The 26,914-nt window shown below is 31.2% G+C and overlaps 1 protein-coding gene across 1 annotated transcript in view; it reads left to right on the top strand.

Annotated features, from left to right (window-relative positions):
- The window catches only part of LOC129222891 (uncharacterized), a 201,676-nt gene that overhangs the window by 154,398 nt on the left and 20,364 nt on the right, over positions 1–26,914 (top strand). Inside the window, 2 exon segments of the mRNA XM_054857455.1 lie at positions 18,597–18,838; positions 19,692–19,749. Coding sequence (XP_054713430.1) covers positions 18,597–18,838; positions 19,692–19,749 — 300 coding nt within the window.

Genomic DNA, 26,914 nt, shown 5'->3' with positions numbered 1-26,914 from the left:
GAAAAGCAGAGTTCCAATATGTGCTGCAGTGAAACTAACGCGCGAAAACCTGCTGCAATACGGCTACAATTTTTCCATGAATTAGGGCCGCCTAATTGGTTAAAGATTTTGACGAAAATCCAAAGTGAGAAATCATGACAGGACCGCCATCTTTGGCGGCTTGTATCTCGGCCCAGCAATTTTTTGGGGCAAAACAAAAATACTAAACGTATTTCTTAGTTTTCTATGAATTTTAACGCATGTTAAATCCGAGATCATCATGTTACAGCCCTTGTTGAATTGACATGGATTCTACCGTAGGTAATAAAAAAAAAAAAAAAAATATTTGTAATCACCAATCCCAACTTTTACTCTCTATAGCTAATCGAAAATAAGAGTTTCGCTTTTTTTTCACCCCTCTACAGAGTGATAAAATTCAGATCTCCGCCCAGTTTCTAAAACAGTGCGTCAGTCACTAGAACCAGATGGTTCGCCATTGTACCTTGGGCGTAAAGTTCATGTGGTCTCCAATCTCCCCCCCCCTTGTACACACCAAACTATCATTACCAGATTTCACTATCATGATATTTTTAGCAGTTATTTTGTTCAGTATGATATGAACTATGATAAGATGTCTACTCATCTGGCAATTACCAGTGTGGTATTAAAAAAAGTCTAGTATCATAAAAATTTTAGAGTGTAGTGCCGTAGCAAACTGGAAAATAAAGTAACCTATACATGCAATTTAGTAGTGAATTTTTTAAATAAATTAAAACTTGCTTTTCTTTATGTACGTACTCCAGAAATATGGTTTAAAAATGTTTTAAAATACAAAATAAGAATTAAAATAAATAATAACGTTATTCATATTAAGCGCAGTTGTCACATTTGTTAATTATTGCCTGTCCGCAACAGTTGTTAGACTAATATCATTGCGGAGCCTCAAAAGTTAACACAAATGTGTTTTGATTTTTTTTTTTTTTTTTGTGAAAGCGATTCATAGTTGCATTTTTTGTTAATATTTATGGATTTGGAAAACCTAAAAATAATCTGTTAATAATTAATTAAGTTATTTGCTTGTATAGTGGCATGCCTTGCAACTTTTTTGTCCAATAGCATTTAAAAAACACGTTGAACCGAAACTTTGAAAATATCAAACGGCGAACTTTGTTTCTTCGAATTTTCGGACTCATTGCTGAAACGGAAGATATTTCTCGATTTCAATTCCTTTCCCAATTACAACTTTTCTGTGCTATAGCTTAAAAGAGGCATTAAAAAAAAGTGCGACAAGAAACTGAAAAAGAATATTTTTTTTTTTAATTAAATGTCCTAAAAACAAATTAGCACAACTTTCTCTGCGGGCCGCAATAACAATTTATAATAGGTACAAATTGCAATGGTGATATTGGGAAAAAAAAAGACCATTACAAGTATGTTTATAGGCAAATTAACCTAATGTTTCGTAAACTTTCAGTCGATAAATTACAATATTTAATTTCATGTTTACTAAATAAGTTTAGTCCTAATATCATATTGGATCCAGTCTGTATGTTGCCGTACACATTAAACGCAATACACGTAAGCACACTTAGGTGCTTTAAGCATTCAATTATTATTATAATTTATGTGCTGCAAATATTTTTAAGAACGTGCTCATTTTTCACCCTTTTCTTTTCCGTTGACGAACAAATGATGTATGGATTGGATGTCGATGAGGAAAGTTGAAAAGGCACTTTAAACGTAGAGTATTGAAGAAACAAAAACTGCTGAGTTAGATTTATGTATACTGCGACTGTTTTAGATAAAAATGAGATTTTGTTTTTCAGTTTTATTGAATATTTTAAATGATTTTGGAATATTTTTACTTTTATTTGCGATGTCTGAAGCCAGAGCTGAATAGTAACCAGTGGCTCAGCCACGGGAGGAGTTTTGGAGTTAAAACCCTCTTGAAATATTTCACTTTAAACTTTGCGAAAATGCAATACTTGGCCAACTTTAATGCCCTTTAACTCTAGTACCAGTTGATTCTCAGTCATCGAATTGTTATCATATTTTTATGTCATGAAAAGGTGTTACAGTATCAATTTCATAATTTTTCACTCAGTCCCTTTTGAGATATTTGACTTCAAACTTTGCCAAAACTCGATTTTTTCCATTTTTGAAAAATTTTCCAAAAAAAGGACAAAATTCTCAAGCTTAAAACTCCTACAAGTAATCCTATATTATGTCTACAAAGGGAAAAAATTAAAGCTGAGACTCTCTTCCTTTTATTAATTTTGCAGCACTAAAACTCGTATTTTATGCTAATTTTCAGTTTGTAGTTATTTTTTTTTCACCTTTTAAACAATATTTGGCAAACAAATCATATCTAGGGCATCCTTATGGTGATGTAGGATTTTGTTCTGTCCTGATAGCTGTAAAGTTAACCGAGTTAGATGCATTTACGTAAAACTTGTTTTTGGTCCAAAAAACGACAACTAAGCAAACTTAAAATGGAGAATTAAAAAAAAGTATGAGCCTAAAAAAAAAATCTTTCAACACTTTTGAACTCACCTAGCAGTGAGAATTAACTAGCAAAAAAATTAGGAAAATCAAAAATGTCGAGCAACACGGCCTGGGTGATTTCTACTGGATTGACCCTTTAATGTATCTTTTATTCTGATACATAAATAATTAAACTACTCTTTAAAGCAATTTTTCGTTTAGAATTTTATTGTAAATGAACTTCGTTTCTCTTTTATTCTAAGCGATGATTTTTACTTCTTTATGTTGCGATTTTGCATTTATGTTAGTAAATAGCATTTCAACAACTGTTTCAGTGGGATTGACGTCATCAAAACAACCAACGGGGTTAATCAATTTCTCTTTTCGGACATAACCTTTATTTATCGTCAGCCCTTTCTTTTATTTTTTATTATAGGTAACGTCTTAACTCTTTTCAACGTATGAAAGTTATTTCTTTAGTTATGTTTATTGATTGTAATGTAAGTTTATCATTACTAGCCTCACAGTTCGGTAAACTTAAGATGTGCGACTAGTTATGTTTATTTTGTTGGATTTTACCTTTACATAAGTGAGTTTTCGAATTATAATAACTGTCCTTTTCCTTCCTGTTTAGTTAAAAGAACACGTTAAATTAAGATTGTTTGGATTTCTTTAATGGAAACAGAGTTTAACAAAAACAATTGCTTTTAATGATTTACGGCTTGGTATTAAATTAATGCTTAATGGTATTTATTGAATCTTAATACTTTAGTTTCACGTAATCAATCTTAACGCGTTTGAAACTGATGTCAGAGTACTACAAAAACATCAACTACTGGACAAATCTTTCATTTTTTAGGTAGCCCTTGCAACGCCGTGCACGCAGCTAGTGCTTTAATATTCGGCGATGTTTTATTCCTGACTGGAGTAGACTACACGTGGAACTACATTGTTAAAATATTACCAGATAGAATTCCCTTACTGATCAATTTGATAGTAATAACGTCTTCTTGCCAGTTGCGATGATTTGAGCCATCATCAAATGTTGCTATGTTCAGTACTTTCTGATTCAACTAAGATGAAAGGAAAACACGTTTTACGTGAACCTAGCAAGAAACCCGATTTCTTCCAATACTTTACATTAAAATATTTCAAGCGAATTGAGATCGTTACTTCAAGAAATGAAGGCTTTTTTACCTTTTATCCCTTCTCAATTGATGCATCAAAGTAGGAAATTTTCACCATAGAAAGCAGAGCTGAATTTCATATTATCCTCTGGCAACGGGTTAAATATTTACTTCAGTTCTCGCTTAACAATGCTGTAAAATGTATATAATAAAGTAATAAAAAAACTACTAAACTTCACATAAATCATTAAATTACTTTTTTAGACCAAGTTTCTCTGACTTGTACCTTTCCATAGTGAAAAAAATGTTAAAATCGGTCAAATAGTTTTGAAGCCTAATCGACACAAACAAACAAACAAAAATGTCTTTCCTCTTTATAATAATAGTATAGATTTGCGAGTTTTCATTAATGCACTGTTTTGTCAGAGGGTCCATGGATAGAAACACCTAGCGGTCTATAACAGCATATGTGTCATTTTGATGGATTAAAAAGTCAAGTCCTTAGTAGCAGATATTTGAAATTTTACTTAGATGTTTGACAATAAGATCCTTGACGACCTTGCTTTAGGCTCTTTTCAGCAAAAAAAGGCATTAAAACTGATTCCACGTCAGCGAAAACTCTGATGGGGGAAATATCTTCGCTAACTATTCATGGCTAACCTGTCCATTGATGGCAATCTTCCCGTACACGCAGCTTTCGTTTGCATTTTTTTTACGTACAGGAGCTTTTCCCTTTTCATTTACAAGAAAACAAGCTTAACAATATTGTTGAGTTAAAAGACATATATGTAGAGAAATGTGGAGAAAATAAAATAATAAAATATTGTTACAGTTTACAGCTCCACTATCCAACAATATCTTAACTATATTTATATATATATATGATTCCAGTAAAACAGTAAATAGCTCAAAATCAAGGAAAGTCCAATACAAGGTATTTTAAAAATGTGATACACATTTGGGGTTGTAATATTTTGTGGTTGATACAAAAAAAAAAAAAAAGAAACTCCTGTAAAATGATAGAATATTTGTAGTTAATTTTGCGTTTTTTTCTCAGACGAAAGTTTTAAAAAGGAAACTTTTCTGCTTCCTTGATTAATATGTTTCTATTATATTGTTCATTCTTGCTTTTAAATTTATTATTTTTGTTTTGAAAAAAACATTGGATATTGTGGTTGTCGGTTTATATAGAATGCGTTGTTCTGTAAAAATTCTTAAAGGCCCATTGTACGTAAAACTAATTTTGTTCCACACGTAACGCCTCATATACTTCATAAATAAATTATAATTTAAAAGGGTAATGACAAAAATTGCATTGCTTAGTGAATTACAAACAAATGTGTGATTCCTCAACAAAATATTTCGTCATTACTTTTTTAAATAATTACTTTTTAATGAAATATATGAACTGTCACGTGCGGAACGAAGTGACTAATACTTTTTTGTAAAAAAGTCAAATATACATTTTTTTTCAGTGGTTTAAACTATTGTTTCTCAACAAATGAGATTTGTTTCCTTTGCATTTAAACCTTTGCTCACAAAATCTACAATTCATTTTAACATTAATATATGAATCGATCGAAAAGTTTAAATTATTCATAACTAAGTTACAAGAGGTTGACTTTGGATATCCCGCACATGACCATGCAAATAAATTAAATTTTAAATAACAAAATTGCTTGATAAAGGTATAACTGTGTCAGTAGTATCTTTGTATCAAATGTAAGGATTAAAAAATTTGCTTACCCCTATTAAATTAAAACATTTAGATATAAGACAAAGTGTTAGTAAAATTAAAGTACTTTTTTGTCCCGCAAGTGACGGTGGAATGACCCTTAATAACTTGTCCAGCGTCTTTCGCTCAAACAACGATTTTACTAGGCAATCTTTATTTCCTCCGGAAACACCTATTGCACCACTCTAAACACAATTTGATGAAATCTCTGAAATAATATTAATTATAATTAAGTTCTACCTTACATAATGCTCACAAATAAGTAAATCTCAAAATTATATAGTACGAAAAAGACCAACCCAGCTCCAAATCGTTATTTCTATGCTCCGAGGATGATAAAGCCCAAGCCGAGTTGTTCCCTCCCTTGCTTTCAAACAAGAACTGATTTATTTTCTTATACACTTAGGTACAGTTCAAGTACTCTAAGCTTGAAGCTCAATAACTTATATAAGATGATGCTGTGTATAAGGTCCAGTAAGCTGAGCGAGGTGAATCTTGTATATACCACTTTTTATTCTATTTTGTTGATAGACAAAATTATTGCAAAATGCTTGCATAGAGATTTTTAATTTATTAGCCTAAAATAGAAAGTATTTATCTTCTGAAGTGCTTATTAACTTCTGTTAAACATTAAGATCACAATGCATTATTTACTCGCATCGGAAGGACATATTACACCACTCTAAACACAATTTGCTGGCTAAAACTCTAGAAATCTAAGCTTGAACATCGATACTCTTACTTATATAAAAGGATACTGGATATATATGCCTAGTCAGCAGAGCAAATAAAATTCTCTATATGCCTTTTTTATATTTTTTAATTGGCCAAATTATTGCAAGATTTTTGCATAGAGAATTTTAACTTGCTAGCTTAAATGTTCAGCATTTTTGTTCTGAAGTGCTTATCAACTTCTCTCAAACATTAAGGTCACAACGTATTATTTACTCTCATCGGAAGTACATATTACACCACTCTAAACACAATTTCCTGAAATCTCTTAAACACGGTTTCTTCTCGCCGTATGAAATTCTGTCTCACATAATACTCAGAAATAAGTAGATCTTGAAATTATATCATGCGAAATGTCTCTAACTCCAGCTCCAAATCTTTATTTCTCTACTCCGAGGATGATAAAGCCAAAATCGAGTTGTTACCACCTTCGCTTCCAACCCAAAGCTATTTCATTTTCTTACACACTTAGCTAAAGCTCTAGAAATCTAAGCTTGAAGATCGATACTCTTACTTATATAAGAGGTTTCTGGGTAGATATGCCCAGTCAGCAGAGCGAAGGAAATTCTCTACATATCTTTCGCTCTTAACTTTTTCTTTGAAAAAATTCTTACGAAATTTTTGCATAGTTAATTAGTTAACCTAAATAGTAAGCATTATTCTTATGAAGTTCTTACTAACTTCCCTTAAACATTACTGTCACAACTGATTATTTACTCGCATCGGAAACACATATTACACCACTCTAAACACAATTTGCTGAAATCTCTTAAAGACGGTTTCTTTCTCGCCGTATTAAATTCTGCCTCACATAATGCTCACAAATAAGTAGATCCTGAAATTATATCATGCGAAATGACTCTAACGCCAGCTCCAAATCTTTATTTCTCTACTCCGAGGATGATAAAGCCCAAATCGAGTTGTACCCCCCCCTCGCTTCCAACCCAAAGCTATTTCCTTTTCTTACACACTTAGCTAAAGCTCTAGAAATCTAAGCTTGAAGCTCGATACTCTTACTTATATAAGAGGATGCTGGGTATATATGCCCAGTCAGCAGAGCGAAGGAAATGATCTATATACTTATTTTTTATTTCCCTTTTCTTTTCGTTCAGACTCCTCTTTTTCATCTCTCCACCGAAATCAAATAAACGGCAAAGTCAATAAACATTTCAGTTCTGACGAAGTTTTTGGGTCGATAGTAAGTCTTTTTGAGAGCTATCATTCACACAAAAGCTATATAAGATCAATAAATGAAAAGAAGTTAACATTTTATTCTTTCGTTTTTCTCCTCCTGGAAAAGTGTAAGGTAGATATAAAAATAAATTGAATAATGATTTTATCTACTTTAGGCTGTTTTAGTATTTCGTTTTATTTACTTAGAAAATCTGGCGATAGTCTATAAATGGCTCGGGAGTCCAGGAAGTAATTCATTTATAAATGTTATTGCCGGGACATTAGGCTTCACTCAGGTTTCAATTTTCTTCAGAATCCTTGGTGTGATATTTTTCTGTGAAGAATTTATTTTGACTATAGCATTTTATAAAGAAGCTTAAGTTTCCTGATATTCAGTAAAATTCACACATGTTCCAAATTAATACATTTATATATTTGTGATGTGTAATATTGTATTTTATTTTGTAAATGAAAAGAAATGCTCACCTTAAGAGCAATTTATATGCACCAATTTGTATTTTGACAGGATGGCGTTTTAAACTGACTCAAGTAGTAAATAAGGTAAATATGAAAAAAAAAGAAAAAAAAAAGGAATGTTAATCCGTGTGTCGAATATGGAAAGTTTAGAGTAGTTTTTACTAACAGCGGTTATTATACTTAATCCCTTTATTAATACCATATTAGTGTAGTGATGGTTGCACGTGAGTTTCAATTTATTTCCCTCAAATGTTAAATGTGTAATGTTAAATTTTATGACTAAAAGGGTATCCAATTCTATTAAATATAAATTTTACATTTATTTACTTGTAATGATATCGCCATTAACTGTGTGTCGTATCGCCTGACATTATGAATGTTTTAGGCAGCTTGTTTGTTTAGAATGCTACACATTTCTGAATTTGTATTAAAATAAACCAGGGAATTATGGAAAAGAACCACTGTTCTACCACATAGTTCGGTCGTACGTATCACATTTATTTCATCGGAACCGTTAAATGGTCAATGCTCATTTATCTACTAAACAAATGTGAAATAAATGAAAAATAATCCTAATTACAAAGTTACCATACTTCTGCTTTTTAATAGTTGCAAAAAATAATAATAATAATAATTTGAATTCTGAAATTTTGAATTCAAATTATGTTTTTCGCAGTCACCATCTGCGACAGGACCCTACTCATTGGAGTTATTGTTTCTAGAAACGGCTCCTGTCCCCCCCAAGCCTGCCTCTCTCCCTGGGCGGTTACGTGTGCATAGTTGTGTGTGCGTAGATCTGTGTGTATGCACGTAGGCGTGTGTGAGTGTGTGAGCGTGCGTGTGTGTAGGGCATGGACGCCTCCAACCAAGAGAAGCGGATAGCTCAGGACCGGAGCAACCGCGCCGCCTGCAGAGGACGGTGGGCGATGGTGCTGCAGACGCCCCTGGTCCAAGCTGAAAAAGGAACCACAACGCCAAAGACGGTCAAGTGAGGACAATAAGCGATCGTGATTGCTTAAAAAAAATACATCATAAATGGAATGTCTTCTGCTAAGAGACACCTCAAATGTATTATTTATTTATAAGGCTAAGTTCCGTGCATTGACAACTAATTTGACTACTTTCTCACTTAAAAGTTTGACACAAAAAACCTTTTTTTTAATGTTAAAGAAAAAAAAAAAAAAAAACTCATAACGATTATGCACACGCATAATTTACTGAAATTACAAATATTTTTTAACGTGGGATTCGTCAAATGCATTGGTCATGATTAATTGTTCGAAATGCTTCTTCTTATTATAGCATTTGGTAATTTTGAATTTGTTTTTCTTTTCCATTTGATGATATATAAAACGATTGTTTTAATTCGACATAAAAGATGAAACCATTATATTCAGTGCATATTTATGATTGAACTTGTGGTACCCGCACGGCTTTGACCGTAGTTGAAAATTAAAAGGTCATTCGGTTCACCTGTATATTTACAAATAATGGATGACGAATTCCTCGCCAATTGGTTATGTTCATTCGCTCTCCTATTCCACGTCATGATAATTTCCAAATTTACTTGTCCATCTCATGATAATTTTTCTCCTCAAAGCATTCTTAAAATTGAAATAGAAAAAGAACAAAATCGAATTTTCGAAAAATCGCTTCAAGGTGCACACTTCCATGCTACAAACTAACTTTGTGCCAAATTTCATGAAAATCGGCCCAACGGTCTAGGCGCTATGCGCGCCACAGACATCCTACAGACATCCAGACAGAGAGACTTTGAGCTTTATTATTAGTAAAGATATGAACAAAAGTTCAAAGCATGTGACTGTATAATATGCCAAATAAGTCATAACGATCGTGCTTACAGTGGCTGGAAAATTGAACTATGGTAGATAAATACAGTTCATGCAAGATAAAACGACCTCTATTTAATTCCCAGGTATCATTTTATGTCTGCCATAATTAACTTCACAACAAGATTTATACTCTTAAAAGAAAATGTGTTGTCTAAGAGGCCTTACAGTACTTGAAAAATATGACTTTTAAACTTGTGTGTGTGTGTTTGTTTTATTTATTTATTTTTTTTAAATTTTGCTTCTTTTATCCAACAATACTGGTATCAAAGTTTCTAAATGTAAACTTACATTTGATTCTATTGTTTTATTTTGTTTGATAAACGCAAACATAAAAAGTGTTTTATTAGCACTGTTACAATGTATCTCTTGGTTTTACTAATGTTACAATAACAAGATGACGTGCCATGCGTTGAAAATGGTTTTTTCAGACTTTCTAATTTTAATAAAAATATGGATTTTATATCGAGTTATGACGAATTATTTAAAAAAAAATACAAACACAAATCTAAGAAAGCTTTAATTTTAGTTTAAACACAGCACATTTTTTAGTATTTGATCATGAGATAGTTTTTTTTTTATTTTGTCTTGTTCTTAAAAACAGGATGATATATTCATTGAAAAGAAATATTTTTCTTCTAAGTTCTTGGTTGAATCAGTTCTTGCTTAACTTAAAACTATATCTATACCCATTCATCAGCATCCAATTATATGTAGGACCAAATAGAATCCCAATTACACACGTAACTGAATAAGTGTGAAATATAGCCATCATCTGTCTCATTTATAGAAAAACAGGATTTGCAAAGAAGTATTTTCCCCCTAACTGTATAGATTTTTAAAAACAAATAACAATCCAATCTGAGGCAAAATATTTTTTGTCTTTTTTTTCATCCAAAGAAATAAAGAAAATGGTTGTTTCGTGTGTGGCAATAACCTTTAGATAAATCCGATGTGACATGTACTACAACTTCTAAAAAAATACTTCAGACCTTTTGCGTGATCCGCAGTCAACTTTCAACTACACGCAATCTATCACTGCAGGGATTTTAAACCATCATAAATAACATGGACACAAATGTTTTCTGTTCAGGCGCTGTTATGATGAATGTTAGAGATTTTTATAAGCATTTTGTTTTTGCTGAAGGATGACAATTTAATTCGAAGTGATTTATACTCTGAAAACTTTTGATTCAAACTGCAGTTTCTATGAGTATGATGACTTTTTATGCGTAGAAAACTAACGACGTTTTTTTTTTTTAAACAAATTATGTCTCGTACTTAAAAATTTAAACATGTTTCAAAAAAAAAACTTCATAAAAATAATTTGTAAAATGCGTGTTTGATTGAAATCATACCCATTTATTATAGCTTTAGTGTTTCGTGCAATGTCTGTTGTTAATGATGAATTCTTATGCATTTTTCTTCGGGCAGAAGTACTGACAGAAATATACTTATCAGACTTAATTTTGATCAGTTACTCTTAGTTTGTTCTGGTTAAAGTTTATTTAACAGGCCAAATAACGTAGGGAAAGGTTGCTGTTGATGTACCGGTTCCAAGACTTGACTTCGAAGATATTTTCCCCACCTGAGTTTCCTCAGGCACGAAATTAGTTTCAGTGTCTTCTTTTGCCTCAAAACAGTCCCATACAGAATTGTCAAGGAGCTTGAATAAATGCATCTAAGATTTCTAGTGTTACTAATGACTGACATTTACATTTTATTTTTACATGCTTTGAATATTCCTGGACAACTAAATGGGAACATTGACTTGAAAGAGTGCATTTTCAAGTACAATTCCCCATATTTAAAGTTTCATCATGAATCGTCACAGCAGTGACAACTATGACAGCATTCAAAATGACGCAGTTACTATCATTGAACCGCTAGTTATTTCTATGAATGAACCAACTAACAACGTCGTTCATTCATGGAATCTTAAAAATATTATTAAAGTTTCAGCTCAATTATCTCTAATAATTGAGCAATCTTTTAAAATAAGAGGTATGGTGATGAAAACATATTTTTAAAACACGTTTTGACAACTCCCCTCAGTTACTATATTTTCAACTTAAAAACTTATTAGTCGATTCAGTATTTGGTAAAGTACATTTTAATACAGTTTCAAGTACATTTGTTCGAAAAAATTAATAAAATAAGTAAAAAAAAGGTAGTAGATAAATGAATGCATGTAACGTGCTATGGCAAAATATTTGTCGTCTTGTAAAATCGTTATGGATCAAAATTTTTGAACTTGGATGAGACAAGATTCCAATTTGTCCAAAAGAAGCCCCATTTAATTTTAACTGAGAAGAGTAAGTGACATGTTACAAAATATCAAGTGGTGAGCTTGGTGTGGTGAAAATAGCTACGTTGTGTGAGTCCTGAGGGGTTTTTATGTTTCTCCTGTGATAAAAAACAATTAAAATAAAAAACAATTTTCTCTTTCTTGTATAACTCACTATTATTTGTAGCGTTTGTTTATCTCCTGTAATAACCGTTTATATTTTACGGTTTGATTTTCGTATTTGAGAATGTGGTTCATCGATGAAAACTCAATGCTCCATCCATAGCAATTGGTTCCCATGAATGGACCACATGCTAAAATATTTATTTTTAATTTTTATTATTTATTGAATACATATAATATAAAAGCGAACATTTTTATTAACGGAAAATATACTGAGTAATTATTCGTATTTTCAATCTAAAATTTGAGTGTAAACTACTTCCTAAAAAAGGTCAGAAGTGTTCATTGAAGGCAATCTTCCCATATGGTGTTGCCTAACAAGTAATGTCGGTAATGAATAAATAAAATAATCACCAAGGTTTAAACTTATTAACCAGTTGTAACATACTTTTGTTCAGGGCCTATCGATTTACACAAGAATAATTATCAAATTTTGTTACTCCAGTAAAAAAGATTTGAAAAGGAATATTGGGGCTAGACTAAAATATTTTAGTTATCAGTGAGCGAGCACTGCAAGTTAAGATCACGCAGCGATCTTTGTGGGACTGTCAGCAGTTCCGAAGGTTGGCGAGCTTAAACGAACAGAGGGCGGAGCCCACTAGTTGCAACTATTAGTCTTATTTTATGGATAACTTATTGAAAAATTAAAAACTTGTAATTTCAGCAAACTTGATTTTGGCAGCATTTGACAAGTCACTAAGCGTTGTGTTTTGATCATAAGCGGAAAATGTTGAAATAGAGCCGTGTCATGCCTATAATGGAAATTTTCACCTTAATATAAAATTATTTGCTAAATCGTACCTTCGAAGAGTTTTATATGACAGTCATACTTGGAGTCAATTACTAGGAAAGGTAATCGATTACGATTATGATTACGGGCACAAAAAACTAGGATTCCAATTACAATTACGATTATAATCCTCTGGCAAAACGTAATTACGATTAGAGCTCGTATCCGATTATGTAGAAAATGTAATCGATTACGATTGTAATATGCCAATTATGATTTCGATTACGATTACTGGAGTATACCATCGCCAGAGTACGATTATTATTTTGATTACACAAAAACGTAATCGATTACTCAGATTACGATTACGTAATCGGCGATTACTCCAAGTCTGAACAATATATTAAGAGTTCGGGTGTAAAAGTTTTTTTAAATAGCCTATCCTTACATCATATTTAATAAATTTTGACATAGTCATGGAAAGTCACCTATGATGGGATGAAATGTGCCGTTTAAAGTCACTTTTTTTCAATCAACGAATTACACAACAGACACCTGAAAGCCAGTTATCGAGCCAAAAATCTTAATAGACGATGATAGCCGTTCTACAGGCGAAGATTTACCCTTCAACTATCTAAGTACCTGTAAGATGGCTTCTTTTTTATAGAAGTGTTAGGACAAGGATGCTTGTTTTACAGAGGTAACCTTGTGAATCATGCTTGAACCAGGATCAGAGCCATGATAATGTTAAAGGATTTCTCGTCAATAATTTACCAGTAATTTCACTCGAATGGCAAAAATTACCCTTTTGCGCGTTTTATTGCCTTCTTTTTTTTCAAGAAGAGGTTGTAATTTATTATTATTTTTTTTAGAATTTCATTCGATTAGTATAAATTTATTTACAAAGTCCCCAAGTAAAAAAGTTGAAATTTTTACATCATGACCTACATCGTCAAGTTGGCCGTGAACAGCATAAAAAGTGATAGTGTAAACATCATTCAGTCAACAAACGATTTGTTTTAAAAGGGTGAGCCTAAGAATAACTCAGCGATGCATTTAAGTTTCGCAGACGAATAAATTATAACTTCACACAAGAGGTACAAAGGACAAAAAATAAAGACTAAAAAATAGAATCATCAACATAGGATTAAATAGTATGTTCTTCTTGCAAAATAATCTAAGCATATATTACCAACCCTGGTATCATATATGTGTTCATGTTAAAATAATATTAAAATTACCATACTAGCAATCTATTGATGATTAAAAATATTCTCGTAATATTTTTAGTTAATGGTACAACTACGCACAGAAAATAGCTTATAGATCAGAAATTAATGTTCATTAAGACTTTTATTTCTTGATTTTTTTTTTTCAAAAATATGATGCAGGTTTTCACTTATCTTGCGTAGAAAGTACAAAATGAAAAGAAAGAAAAAAACTGCGATATAATGTCGTTCAGAGTTTTTTTTTTTCTTAATCCCGAGAAAAACAAAGTAAGACATAACGATATTACGTTAAAAAATTTGTAAAAATTTCATTAATAGCTTATTATAGACAGAGCAAATTAGTGTTCAGTCACCTGATTTGTGAAACAGATGTTTCATGCTAGTTGCAGTTAACAGCTAAATTTTCTATTTTCTTTTTCTAATTTAAAAACTAAGGAAAAAGTAAAAACACTGAGTTCTGAATTAGTTCTTGATACTAAATTAAAAGTTGCACTCGAAACAATTGCCTTGCCCGATTTTCATACAATTTTTACTCAATATTTATACTGAGTGCTCTTATAGTCCTTGATGTATTTTGAAAATTCATGGAAAAGCAACAAATTGTCGAATCAATATGTGGTTTGAGTCATAATATTTCAAATTCAACATTGTTTAAAGACAACATGGAAAATAAATTAAAATAGAGAAAAAGTTTAAAAAGTGTAATTTTAAGTAATTTACATCGACAGCTGTGTCGTCACAGAAAGAAAAACAAATGCTTATTGTGACGATACAAAAAATATTTAAAATTATTTTTTACCCTTTTTCCTTACTTTTTTTTTCTTTTTCATTTTTTATGATGTCATAAAAATAATTCTTAAATTTTGAAGCATTATGGCAAAAAAACCCTTATTTACACTGCAATTTGTTGCTTTTATATATAGTTTTAAAAAGCTTTAAAGACTTTTCGGGCACCCTGTATAATGCTTCAGTCCCTTTCTTCTTTTTTTTTTACCTTAGTTATGTTATAACCTTCCTAAGAGCGAAATTATGCAATAAAACTATAAGAAATTAATACATTTTAAACCATGAACAAAGTTAAAAATATGAATTCCTAAAGCAAAATTGATAGTTTTCTTGTAATACTTTCATTTCTCCTGATATTAAAAATGCCAGAATCGTGTTGGTAGGTAGAGGAAAAAGTCATTCCACATTTATGTGCAATCTATGTGAAATACAAAATAAATCTTTTATAAATTCGGTTCTATACATTCAAAACTGTTTTAAATGATAAAATAATCTGCAACGTATAGAAAAGAAACCTTCAGCAATAACTTGATGTTTCATGTTTCGCAATCGTTCAAACAGAAAATAGTAACAATATACCAATGCAATTTATACTACATATAGTAATGTAATATTTTAGGAATAAACAGTATCAAATGGTGAAAGAATCTGTGCTGAACACGTCTTTTTAAAGCAAAGTTTAATATTTGTGTCAAATATCCAGAAAAGGAAATACTTTCCTTCAGAAATATTCAAATAATGTGAAAATTTATTTCCTGCATTTTGGAGAAAAGGAGTTTCTTCAGATATTTTGCAGTATTCTGTTGCGCTTAAAGCAATTGGAGAACGTACAGTTCAATTTAAATGCCTATCAATTCCCAGAAGTTGTAATGTGGGGAATGAACATTGACTATGAAACTGAATTTGTTGATGTCAGGAGTCAATGTTTCTAGCTTTGGAGTTTAATTTAACTTAGAATTAAGAATTCAAAAAGTGATTCCAGCAACCAAAATCACTAGTATTTTGCATTAAAAATAACTTTAACAATTATTAGAAATATGTTTTATGGCTTCGTTTTGAAAGGATTTCCCGGACTATTTTCTAATGAAAACAATTCATTGGCATTGTCGTACTTAGATTTGTACTATTGTGGACAAATAAACGTCTGTGTCTGCAGAAATGAATTTTGGATGATATTTGAAGAAACGCATTTTGGATTCAGTCCTTACAATATGAACACAGGAATAGGGTAGAATTAAATGACTTTTTGCGCCTTTTTTCCAACGGAAACTAGATAACAAACAAGCTTTCACAACAAATCTAATGGACAAAATATAACAAAAATGCAAAAAAAAAAAAAAAAAAAAGTCAAAATTTGCATTTACTGTCTTTTACCTGCTTACGGCAGTGTATACATGCATTTGAGGAAAGTTTGTAAAAAGCTATTTGCAATAACTGTCTCTTACTTGAAGTTATAACTTACATGTGCAAATTTACATCGTAAATTCCTTTTTTAGCCTACTTTCCCAATAAAAGTCAGAAAAAGAAGAAAAAAGCATGAAAGAAGGCTTAATGCATTTTAAAAATATCGCAGAAAACAAAAAAAAGTCAAAAATAAATAAAATAATTAAATAAATATTGAAAAATTAAAAATTGGAAAGTAGGGTATTGAGATGGGGAAAAATGTCTGTCGGTCCGTCGGTCTGTCGGTCTGTCTGTCTGTCTGTTCCCCCCCTAATAACTTTTGAATGAATAGTCCGATTCGAACAAACCTTTTTTTTTGTTCGAAAGATCTCGTTGAGGACACCTCAATCCCATATTTCACTTTTTGATTTGAACTGTTTTTTGTTCAATTTTGAACAGTTCAAAAAAACGTAACATTAGCGCCTACGGGGAAATTCAAGGCAATTCCGAACTGTGAGGCGAATTTGCTTCAAACAAACTTTGTAGGAAAAAGCTTTTGATGAAAAACTTGTATATAAAATATCTTTTTGATTTGAACAATTTTCGTTCAATTTTGAACAGTTCAAATCCCTTAACATTAGCGCCTACGGGGAAACTGAAAGTCAATGTAGATTCCGTACTTGAAGACGGATTTTTTTCAAACAAATTTTGTTGGAAAAATCTCTTGACGCCAAACTACAGACTTCGACTCCGAGAATTTAGGGGCACTTGACTCCGACTCCGACTCCTCTGACCGATAATTAATCGGACTCCGACTCCCCGACTTCGACTCAGACTTCGTAGCTTTGGCAAAAATTTATACACGGAGGACAAATGACTGACTCCGATTCTTAGATATTCGACTCCGACTCCTTTACCCCAAAATGAGATTGACTCCGACTCCGACTCCGCAGCTATGGTTTTGATTGTGAAATAATTATTATTGATTTGACTTGTTTTTATTTTTACGCTAAAGTTTTAATTTAGATATTCAGTTTTCGGCGAATAAACTCGAAGTCATTTATGTTTCTACATTAAGATATGCGCAGACGATTTTTTTTTTTCGACAATGAAAATTATTTCTTTAAGTTGACATTTTATTGTTTTTATTTATTTTGGTAAGTGCATTAATTCATTTAAAAAATTGTTTTTGGCAACAGGGGAAAAAGAAACGATTTTTTTTGATATGATGTATTTATTTTAATGAGCTTATTAATTTTAATTGTTATTTTTTCGTTTTGAAAGCTGTTAAAGATTTTTTTAATGGAAAAAAGTGTACTAGCTGCTTTGTTTAAAAGTTGGTGATACTTTTTTTTTTTTTTTTACGCATTTAATTTTTTTAGATGAGTGAGGAATATTTTATTCCTAGAAATCAGCTTATTAAAGTTTTTTAAAAATATGTTTGAAAAATTTGCGATTTTAGCTATTTTTGAGAATATTGATCAGGTACTAGAAAGTAGTATGGGTATACGGGAAAGTAGGCTCGTCCAGTTCTAGACAGAACTTCTTGTATAAAATGAATTTACGGCATCGTATTTTTAAATATAACTTACTCGAGATAGAGTTTAAAGATCATTTGAATTTCAGTCCCCATTGTGTGTATTACAATTAAAATTGCTTCTATTGTTGAATATCATTTGAGTTTTAGCCAATTAATGATGGCGTCATCTGTTGTTGTTGTTGTCGTATAGCAAGTACAAAATGAAATACAATAAAAAAAGAGAAAAAAAAAGAGAGAGAGCCAAATTGAGCTGAAAGCTTTAATAATGGCTTTGCAACTTCTACGGCCTTGATGTGTCATCTGTTTTGAGTTTTTAGAGTGGTTTTCTATCCTATGTGTTTTGACAATATTATGCTTGCAAATACTACCTAGTTATTATTAATGGTACTTCTTATGTTCTGTTTTTACTATTTTTTAAATGTTATTATATTTTTTTTGGGGTTTATTTATTTGAACCTCCAGTTTAAAAACAACTGTTACGTGCTATCTTGATGTTGCATAAAATGCGTTACAGTGATAAAGGAAAATTATGTTGTTATGGACGATACGTATTTTAATAGGCAATTTTTAGCATGTAACTAATTCTCATAAAGTATAAACTTTGTTGTAGCAAATCACAACGATTAGGCACATATACGTATCTAATCCTTAATGTATCACTCTAACGGGTAGATTCATCTAGTTTAGCATGCTAGTCTAGTGATATTTTTTAAATCGTCGAATAACAATAAAATGGACTATTTTCGTGCGGAAGTTCAATTTTCAATACAACATGAATCATCGCTAATGTAATGATGGTATTCGCATAACCACGTACCCTAATACCACACAGTACTTTTAAACTTATTTTCATGAATTAGTTTGTTAATTTTTTGGCTAAAGGGTACATTTATACTTACAGGTGTACGAATAAACGAAGATGGTAAAAGCGATGCCTTGGCCATGACTGATTTAGAAAAGACGTATGATCAAAACCGTGAATCTGTTTATTTCCCTGCACCCTATGCAACGAGCAGAGTTCCAGGTTTGCACCGGGATGATGTTGGGATGACAAGAGATGGATGCAGAAGTCTACACCATCACAGTAACAGACAAAATGAACACTTATATGATATGCCTCAACAAATGAGATGCGATGATATTGTGAGTATATTTTTAAGAACATTTTCACTTACGCTTACTAAATTTTAAGGAATTGAAAGATACCTACTTGTTAACATTTTTTGACAGGTTCGTCTTAGTTCCTGGAACTTACTTTTTTTTACCTAAACTTTTATCTTGAAAAGTGTTTCAGAAAAAAAAAACAATAATAATAAGATGTTTTTCTTTAATATGCTTACAGGAAAATTTATTAATCACGAATTTCATATTTCCATTCAATTCGTAGGGGGAGGGGGATCTAGTTGGTCGAACAGTAGTTCTCTAATCAACTCATTTGTTATTTTCACATTTAATAGGACTTCACTTAATTTGAGTCAGAACTCATTGCTGTTGTGTGATAATCAAGTCTAAACACCTGGTTTTAAATGATCATCTGTGGTTCACGCTCATGCGGACATATTATAAGTAGCAGGAAATATTTGCATACGTGTAATAATGCAAAACTTTCTACCACCGTAATGATATATTTTATCTATTAAATATTGCAAGTTTTATCATTGTTCAAATGTAAAATTTCTACAAATCATTTTTAGGCATATTCGAAATTTACGTTGTGTCGTTTTTGATAAAACAAACCTGCCAAGTCTCGGCAACTCGAAACTTAGGTATAATTCGAACGTTCCTTTATCTCAAAGTTTTCATTAGGTCTCGAACTTTTGAGACTAGCGTGGAAACTTCCCATAACTCGAACTACCAATAACTCGAACGTTTTAGCCGGTCCTTTGGGACTTGGAGTTATTGAAAGTTGACTGTACTTTTGAACTGGGTATAACATTATGCACTATAATATCTAACGAAATCCTTAATATTCTGATATTTTGTTTTCTTTCTACAGCGCAGGCATAGCTACATGTCCTCTCTTCAAGACGGGTCATTAGAAATAAGTGATTACGGTAAGTTTTATTTCATTTTATAAATGATTAAAGGGTCAAAAGGTGTATTATTGGTTACTAGTGGTTACTTCATTCGTTCGAGGATCGAATATGTAACGTGTTATTACATTTTTAGCAAGTTCGTGTTTTCAGGTAAATAAATTATTTGCTGGTTGAGATTCTGAATTTTTCAATGCAATTGAAATGCATAAACAGAAAAAAAAAAGATATAAATTCCGTTATTGCAACTCCAACTGCATTAATTGATCTTCTAACAATTTTTACTAACACTTAAACTGTGCTGTAGAAGTATTGAAAGTGTACGTTGGACAATTTAGACTTTTCTGAGTTTTATGCAAGAAAAAAAATATTTTGAAAATGTTAAGAGTTTATTTTCTTTTAACATTTTAGATGAAGCAAATGTCCCATTGCTTTTCAGTCACGAATTGAAACCAAAAACTAAATGTTAACTTAAGAGCTTTATTCATAAAGAAATGATAAAGAAAAAGTAACTTGTATGTGCATCTAAAAGTTTAGACGCATTGTTGCCTTTAATTTTCGTTTTGAGTATATCTATGCAACATTTATAAGAATATATTTCAAAGTTTTACTTTTTAATTTTCATAAATATTCATTATTTTTCTATTCTCTGCTAGCCTTTTTAACACGTAAAAAACGGAAGCGGTCATTTTTGACCGCTAACGGTTTTCAAATGCTCATATTTGCTGCGTTTAATTTTCAAACTCTTTTTCCTTCATTGACTTTTCCTAACTATTTATTAAGATCTTATAACAGTAAATTTTATTTCTTTAGGCCTATTTTTATAGTCGCAATAAATGCTTATACCTAAAAAGACCGACTACGGTCATTTTGACTGCTGAATAAACCTTTCTTTATGCATCTGTTTTTTCTTTTTTCTCTTATCAGATATGTGTACTATGGACTATAGTTAGTTGTCAGGGTGCGTAACGTTTTTTTGGGCTTGAGTAGCACCTGCTGGTCAGGTTTAATTCTTTGAACTGTTAGGAAAATTCTAAACACCTGCTGGTCGCATGGTTTCATTTTTCTGCTATCTGCACAGGGAGAAATGTTGATAAAGGTAAATTTGAAAGGCATGTGACGGGATACGTGAAATTATTTTGGGTCTTAAAAGAAATAAATATGCATAAGTGGATTTTAAAAATTTGTGCTGGAATTCTTTGTGCACCAAAACAAGTGATTTGCTTGAAACAATGGCTTTTTCCCCTTCGGTGATATTAAATTGTTCAGTCACTTCATATTCACACAAACATTTTTAGCAGTAGCACTTGAATATAGGATTCATTGACAAGCTTATCGGTGTATGAATTCCTGAAACTGTTGCAGATTATCTAAAACATATTCTGGTTTGGATGAACAGTCTGACTTATCTGAAGAGGAATATATCCTAGCGATGAAAATATCCTAATTTCATCAGATTGTTACAAACATTTTTTGGAACCTAGAGTTGCAGAAAAAATTCAGAATCAGAAGAAACCTCGCTAATAAAAATTGATGAACAAGATACTAAAACCAGTAAAATAAAAAGAGAAAAGAGTCCGATGCCGAAAAAAAGAGAAAAATTCAAAAACAGAACTCTCCTTTTTCCCCAAGTCACCTCCACTGATCAATTTTGCTACATACATGCATAAAAAAATTTCTATCTCAAGAAAAAGATTAAAACAGTGTCAAATGAAAAAATACAGAAATAAATCTAAGAACATTTGTTCTGATTGCCAAAAAAAAAAAAAACTCTTAATGGCTCTTATGCAAGGAAAGTAAAGTGATAACGATGAGTATTTCTAAGGACAATAGCTATAGTAATGTACGATAGATTGCGGTATTTAGGTAATTTTGAAAACAAACACATGCATGGTTGAAAATACTTGCTAGGTATTACATGATAGGAAAAGTTCCTATTTTTTATACAAATTTACTCTTTATCAATACCAATTATGTAAAGCATGAGTATTTCACTTGATCGCACATAAAATTTATTAAAAAAAAAAAAAAAAAAAAACCGCCTGAGACTGATTTGCAGACTTTATTATGATTAAAATGTTAAATCAATTTCTGTCATATTGAAACAAAACTTTTCTATGATTAAAAATCCCGAAAAGATAAAAGTTCCAATCTATATAAAGTGTGGAGGTCAAAATGACCGCTGCTAGTCTTTCTAGGTATACGGAAAACGCAGTCTTTCTAGTGTTAAATGCAAACTATTTGTATAGCTACTTCCTAAATACAATAATAATAATAATAATAAAAGTAAAACATTCATAAAATTGCCGTAAACAAACTTTATCTTCTATTACTTCAGGTAGTTAGAACAAGTTCGTTTAAAAGATCAGTGCATCAATGATTTCATATAATTCAAATATATTTATCGTCGCCTCAGAGCACCAGTAAGATATCTTAGTGTTATTCCTGGGATTGGATGTCTTACCGTTGCTCTGAGGCGACGATATAGTCAAAAGCTTTGCATAAAATAAACATTACAAATGATCGTACTTATATTATTTCAGTCCCATACATAAGAAAAGAAATGTGGGACAAGATGAAATAGTTCAGATGGTTTGGGGTCAAATCTTCGCAGCCAAATCTTTGCCGGCGAAAACTTCGCCGGTCCATAACTTCAAGCGATCAAAACTTCGCCTGGACAATATTTTGCGCGGTCAAAAATTCGCTTGTTTAAAACGTCACGCGGACAAAAATTCGCATGTACAACACTCCGCCTGCACAAAACTTCGCCGATCCGTAACTTCGCGTATCTAAAACTTCACCTATTCAGAACTTAGCGTATTCATCTCACAATAAACGTCTATGAACATATCATATAAACTTAGAAAAAAAGTAAAAATATCTCTTTTTTTTTTAAAAGGAGGGGGTTGTTATTGTTCAATAATTTTTAGGAACACATTAGGCAGACACTATATAAACAACTAAGTTTTCATAATGAATTAAACGACGGCAAGTAAATTGTGCAAATGAATTGAAGTTGCATGTAAATGAAATAATAAATTCATATAAATTTGAAGATAAAATTAATATTAAGGGGGTCCGGGACACATTTTGAAAATTTTTTTATTATATACTTTAGAGTTTTGAAATTTTTTGCACTGATTCACCATTCATTTAATAAGCAAAATCATAACATAAATATGAAAAAAAGAAAAATTTTTATTTAAATTTAATTAGTTTTTTTTATAAAAAATGGGGTTGCTTTAAATTGCTATAACTCAAAATATTCTTAAACAATTTTCAATTTTTTTTCAATAAATTACGCACAAATATCTAAGCTTTAATTTCTATTCGGCGATTTTAAAAATATTGATTCAATAAGAAATAAAAAATATTTGAAGAAAAATTTCGGAAAATTCAAAGATACTTTTTTTAAAAAAAATCCTAATATTTGCAGTAAACGTTTTTTTCAAATTCGTCGAATAAAATACAAAGTAAACTGTTTGAAAAAGATATGCTCCAAGTTTCATTACTTTATCTTTATCGGTTCCTGACTTATAAGAGTTTGAATGCAAGAAATCGGGAAAAATTGCATCATAGAGAAAAACGCGTTTAAAGTTTTAAAGTTAAGTACACATTAGTTAGGTGAATGAAACAAAAATAATTATATCTTTCGTTCTATTTAAGATAGAAACAAGATTCAAACCTCCTCTTAAGCAGAAAAACACGGAGTAATTTTTTACATGATAAAAAAAATTGCAAAATTTGACGATTTTTGTGTCCCGGACCCCCTTAAATGATAATTCTTCCAAAAATGAAAAAAGAATGTAAAAAGTTATTGGTTTTATAATAATAATTAAATGTTCTACTGATAAATAATCGAAAAATGTTTGATGATTGAAAATTTTCTATTTCTTTCTTTTTTTCTTTTTTTAATATCATTTGTACCTAATCCTATTTTAAACCTAGTTTCTCAAAATTTTTCAGTAAAATTCAGAAGCGAACCCTCCTTCTTCCCTCAACCTTGGTTTCCTCGGTGTCCCCCATGGTTCGCATGCCTTTCCATTCGAGCGAGAAATAGATAAACATCTACACTAGGGTGGATCGAATTTTTTTTTTTTTTTTTTTCAAATTTTTAAATCCTACCTGTGCGGAAAAATTGTTCTATGATGTACATATTCATAAAAAAAATAAATAATAAATGATAATTAAATGAAACCAAATAAAACTTATGCTTTATCTTCCTTCTCATTTCAACTTTCAAGCATGATTCATTGAATTTCCTAAACATTTAATTTACCATTGTACTATTTTTTAAATCGAAACCGTAAAGTTCAAAAATATACATACATGTAATTCAAAGATATTTTTCACATTAAACTAAAAAAAAATAATTTTAAGAAGTTTTATTTTGGATGCGAAAAGTAATACGCGTACGAAGTTTTGTATGTGCAAAGTTTTTTACGCACGAAATTTTGACTACGCGTCTAGGCGAATCTTACCTTAAGAAAGTAAAAACAAATCACACTTTACCCCTCATGCACTTAACTAAGGGTACAAAACAATGGAAAAAAAGAGCTTAATGTTAAATAAATAAATACTGCTTCGAATATTAGTGTGTCCCAATAATTTTTAAAACGTTAATAACATGGGCTACATTATTTTTAAATAACATTAATAAATTTTGTCTTGCAACAAAACATTACAATATGAGTATTAATTTTCGAAAGATGCATGTATTATCACAAACTTTAAGTTCAGAGATAACTTTTCCTGACTGGAATAGACTACATATGTTACTACAGATAATTGTTGCTAAAATTAAAGTAAATATTTCATCATTTTATTTTGCTCCACATTCCCCAACCTGTATATAGCACTGAATTAAAATATATTTTAATTCAAGTACTAGAAACTGTACATTTATTTTTCTTTTAGAGTACTTAAAAGGCTCGATGAAATACAAACATACGTACTTACAAACAAGTTATTTATAGTTTAAATAAGTCAAATGTCTTTCAATAAATAAGGAAATCGTTTGATGACAGTAAATACGCTTGCTTTTTCAATCAGGATATATTCTTGAAATCGAGCTTCATTTATCCAAAATTAGTAATCAACATATTCCGAATCAATGGAATGTTGTTTTACAATCTATATATAGATAAATGAATGTTTGTCAGTATGTCATCCATAAACTCAAAAACTACCCGGCAGATTTGGCTGAAACTTTCACCGTTTGTTATTTTTGGTACTGGGAATGTTTATAGACCAGTTCGAAAAAAATCCGATCGATAGTTCCTTTTTTATTCCAATCTAAGTCACAATCCATTGGATAAATACGAAAAAATTATCGGCTGCAGAAATTAATTCGCGTGAAAGATCTCATTGATAAGAAGTTAGCTGTTGCCATTTTTCTTGAGTTTGAACAAATAAATTCTTTCTTGATTGTTTAATGACTTTTCATGCAACGTGGGGATTTAAAACCTTTTCTATTTGATATTTTTAGCGATTGATTGATCTTGCAAACTGCGTGAGTTCAAAATTTGAGTATAGTCACGGCTTCACTTGATACCTGGACCGATTATTATGAAAATTGCTATATATATGTATTTTTCCACGGAGAAGGTGCATAATATGCTCATTGAAGCCACTCGTCACCAGGTGGCACTGCTGAGTAGCAACTTCTGCCCCGTTCAACCGATTGTCATGAAAATCAGTATAATGATGTATTTTTTTGTTGGCGTAGCAACGCGCGTCGGGTACAGCTAGTCTATTATAATAGTTACTAGCTGCGTGCCCGGCGTTGCACGGGCTACTTAAAAAATGAAAGAGATGTTCAATTGATGTTTTTGTATTACTCTGACATCAGTTTCTAAAGCGCTAAGGAGTAAATAAATACGCGTAGTGCAAGGTTTGCAAAACACCAGTAGAGCATATTTTTGGCAAAAATCTCTTTAACGTTAATCATAGTTATCAATAATGCAAGTTATGAGTATTTTCAATTAGCACAAAAGATGAAAATATATGCATTATCAATTATAATCTGTGCTCACTTTAAACTGAATTAAATCTGATATACTATACCTGAAACATTTGTATGTACAATTACGATCAGCTTTTTACATAAAATGACACACACTTTTTGGTTGCTTACGTGAAACTAAAGCACCAAGACTTAATAAATACCAATCAGCATTAATTTAATACCAAGTCATCAGATTCGAATTAAGCTTTAGTTAAAATCCTTAAAAACAATATTTTTGTTCAACTCTGTTTCACTTAAAGAAATCCAAACAATCTTAATTTAACATGTTCTTTTAACAATACAAACTATATTTCAAAAATAGAAACAGGAAAGAAAAAAAGAGTTATTACAATTCGAAAACTCACAGATGTGACGGGAAAAAGTCCAACAAAATAGACATAATTAGTTGCACATCCTAAATGTACCAAAATATGAGGCCGGTGAATGATAAACTCACACTACAATCAATAAACATAACTAAAGAAACAACTTTCATATGTTGAAAGGAGTTAAGAACGTTGAATGTAAAAAATAAAAAAAGGACAGACGATAAAATAAAGGCTATATCCGAATAGAGCAACCAATTTTAAACTAATTTAAAATGAAATTCTAGATTGAAACGTTGTTTTAAGATTTGGACAGCAGCCAAAAAAATCTCTTTTAAAGCAATTATTAGAATTTTACTTGCTCACGCAAATTCAAAATGGTAACAGGAAAGAAATAAAATTTTCGAATAACTTTAGGTTAATTAACGTTTTAATTAATATCTCCGCTAATTAAAGTCGCACAATTACGAGATTGGTCCTATTGTTTTCTTTGGGAAATTTCGAATTGATCGGTATCTCGTTTGACTCCCGATTTGCAGCGGTTCTCGAGAAGATAGATCTTCAGACAAACAGACAGACAGACAGACGCGAACAGATTTTAATATTATAGTGGATGGATGGATAGCCATTAAGCATAACTTTGATCAACGGTGTCTGGTATTTTTATCTTCCCTATTCATATTCTAATATGTTATAGCATCTATTTGCATGCTGCCCACCTTGTCTAGTGATCAAAGAAGTCTGACTGCGACGAAGAGGCCCCGGGATCGAGTTCCGGCTCGGGCATGGACTTTCTCTCTTCTGTCCTTGTCCTTTCTTCGTGTGAATGTGTTGCTCTGCTGTGAATGATTGC

Source organism: Uloborus diversus, chromosome 5 (assembly GCF_026930045.1).
Source record: "Uloborus diversus isolate 005 chromosome 5, Udiv.v.3.1, whole genome shotgun sequence".
In the NCBI taxonomy this organism is placed as follows: Eukaryota; Metazoa; Arthropoda; class Arachnida; order Araneae; family Uloboridae; genus Uloborus; species Uloborus diversus.
The sequence above is the reverse complement of the archived record's forward strand: the minus strand, read 5'-3'. Positions and strand labels throughout refer to the sequence as shown.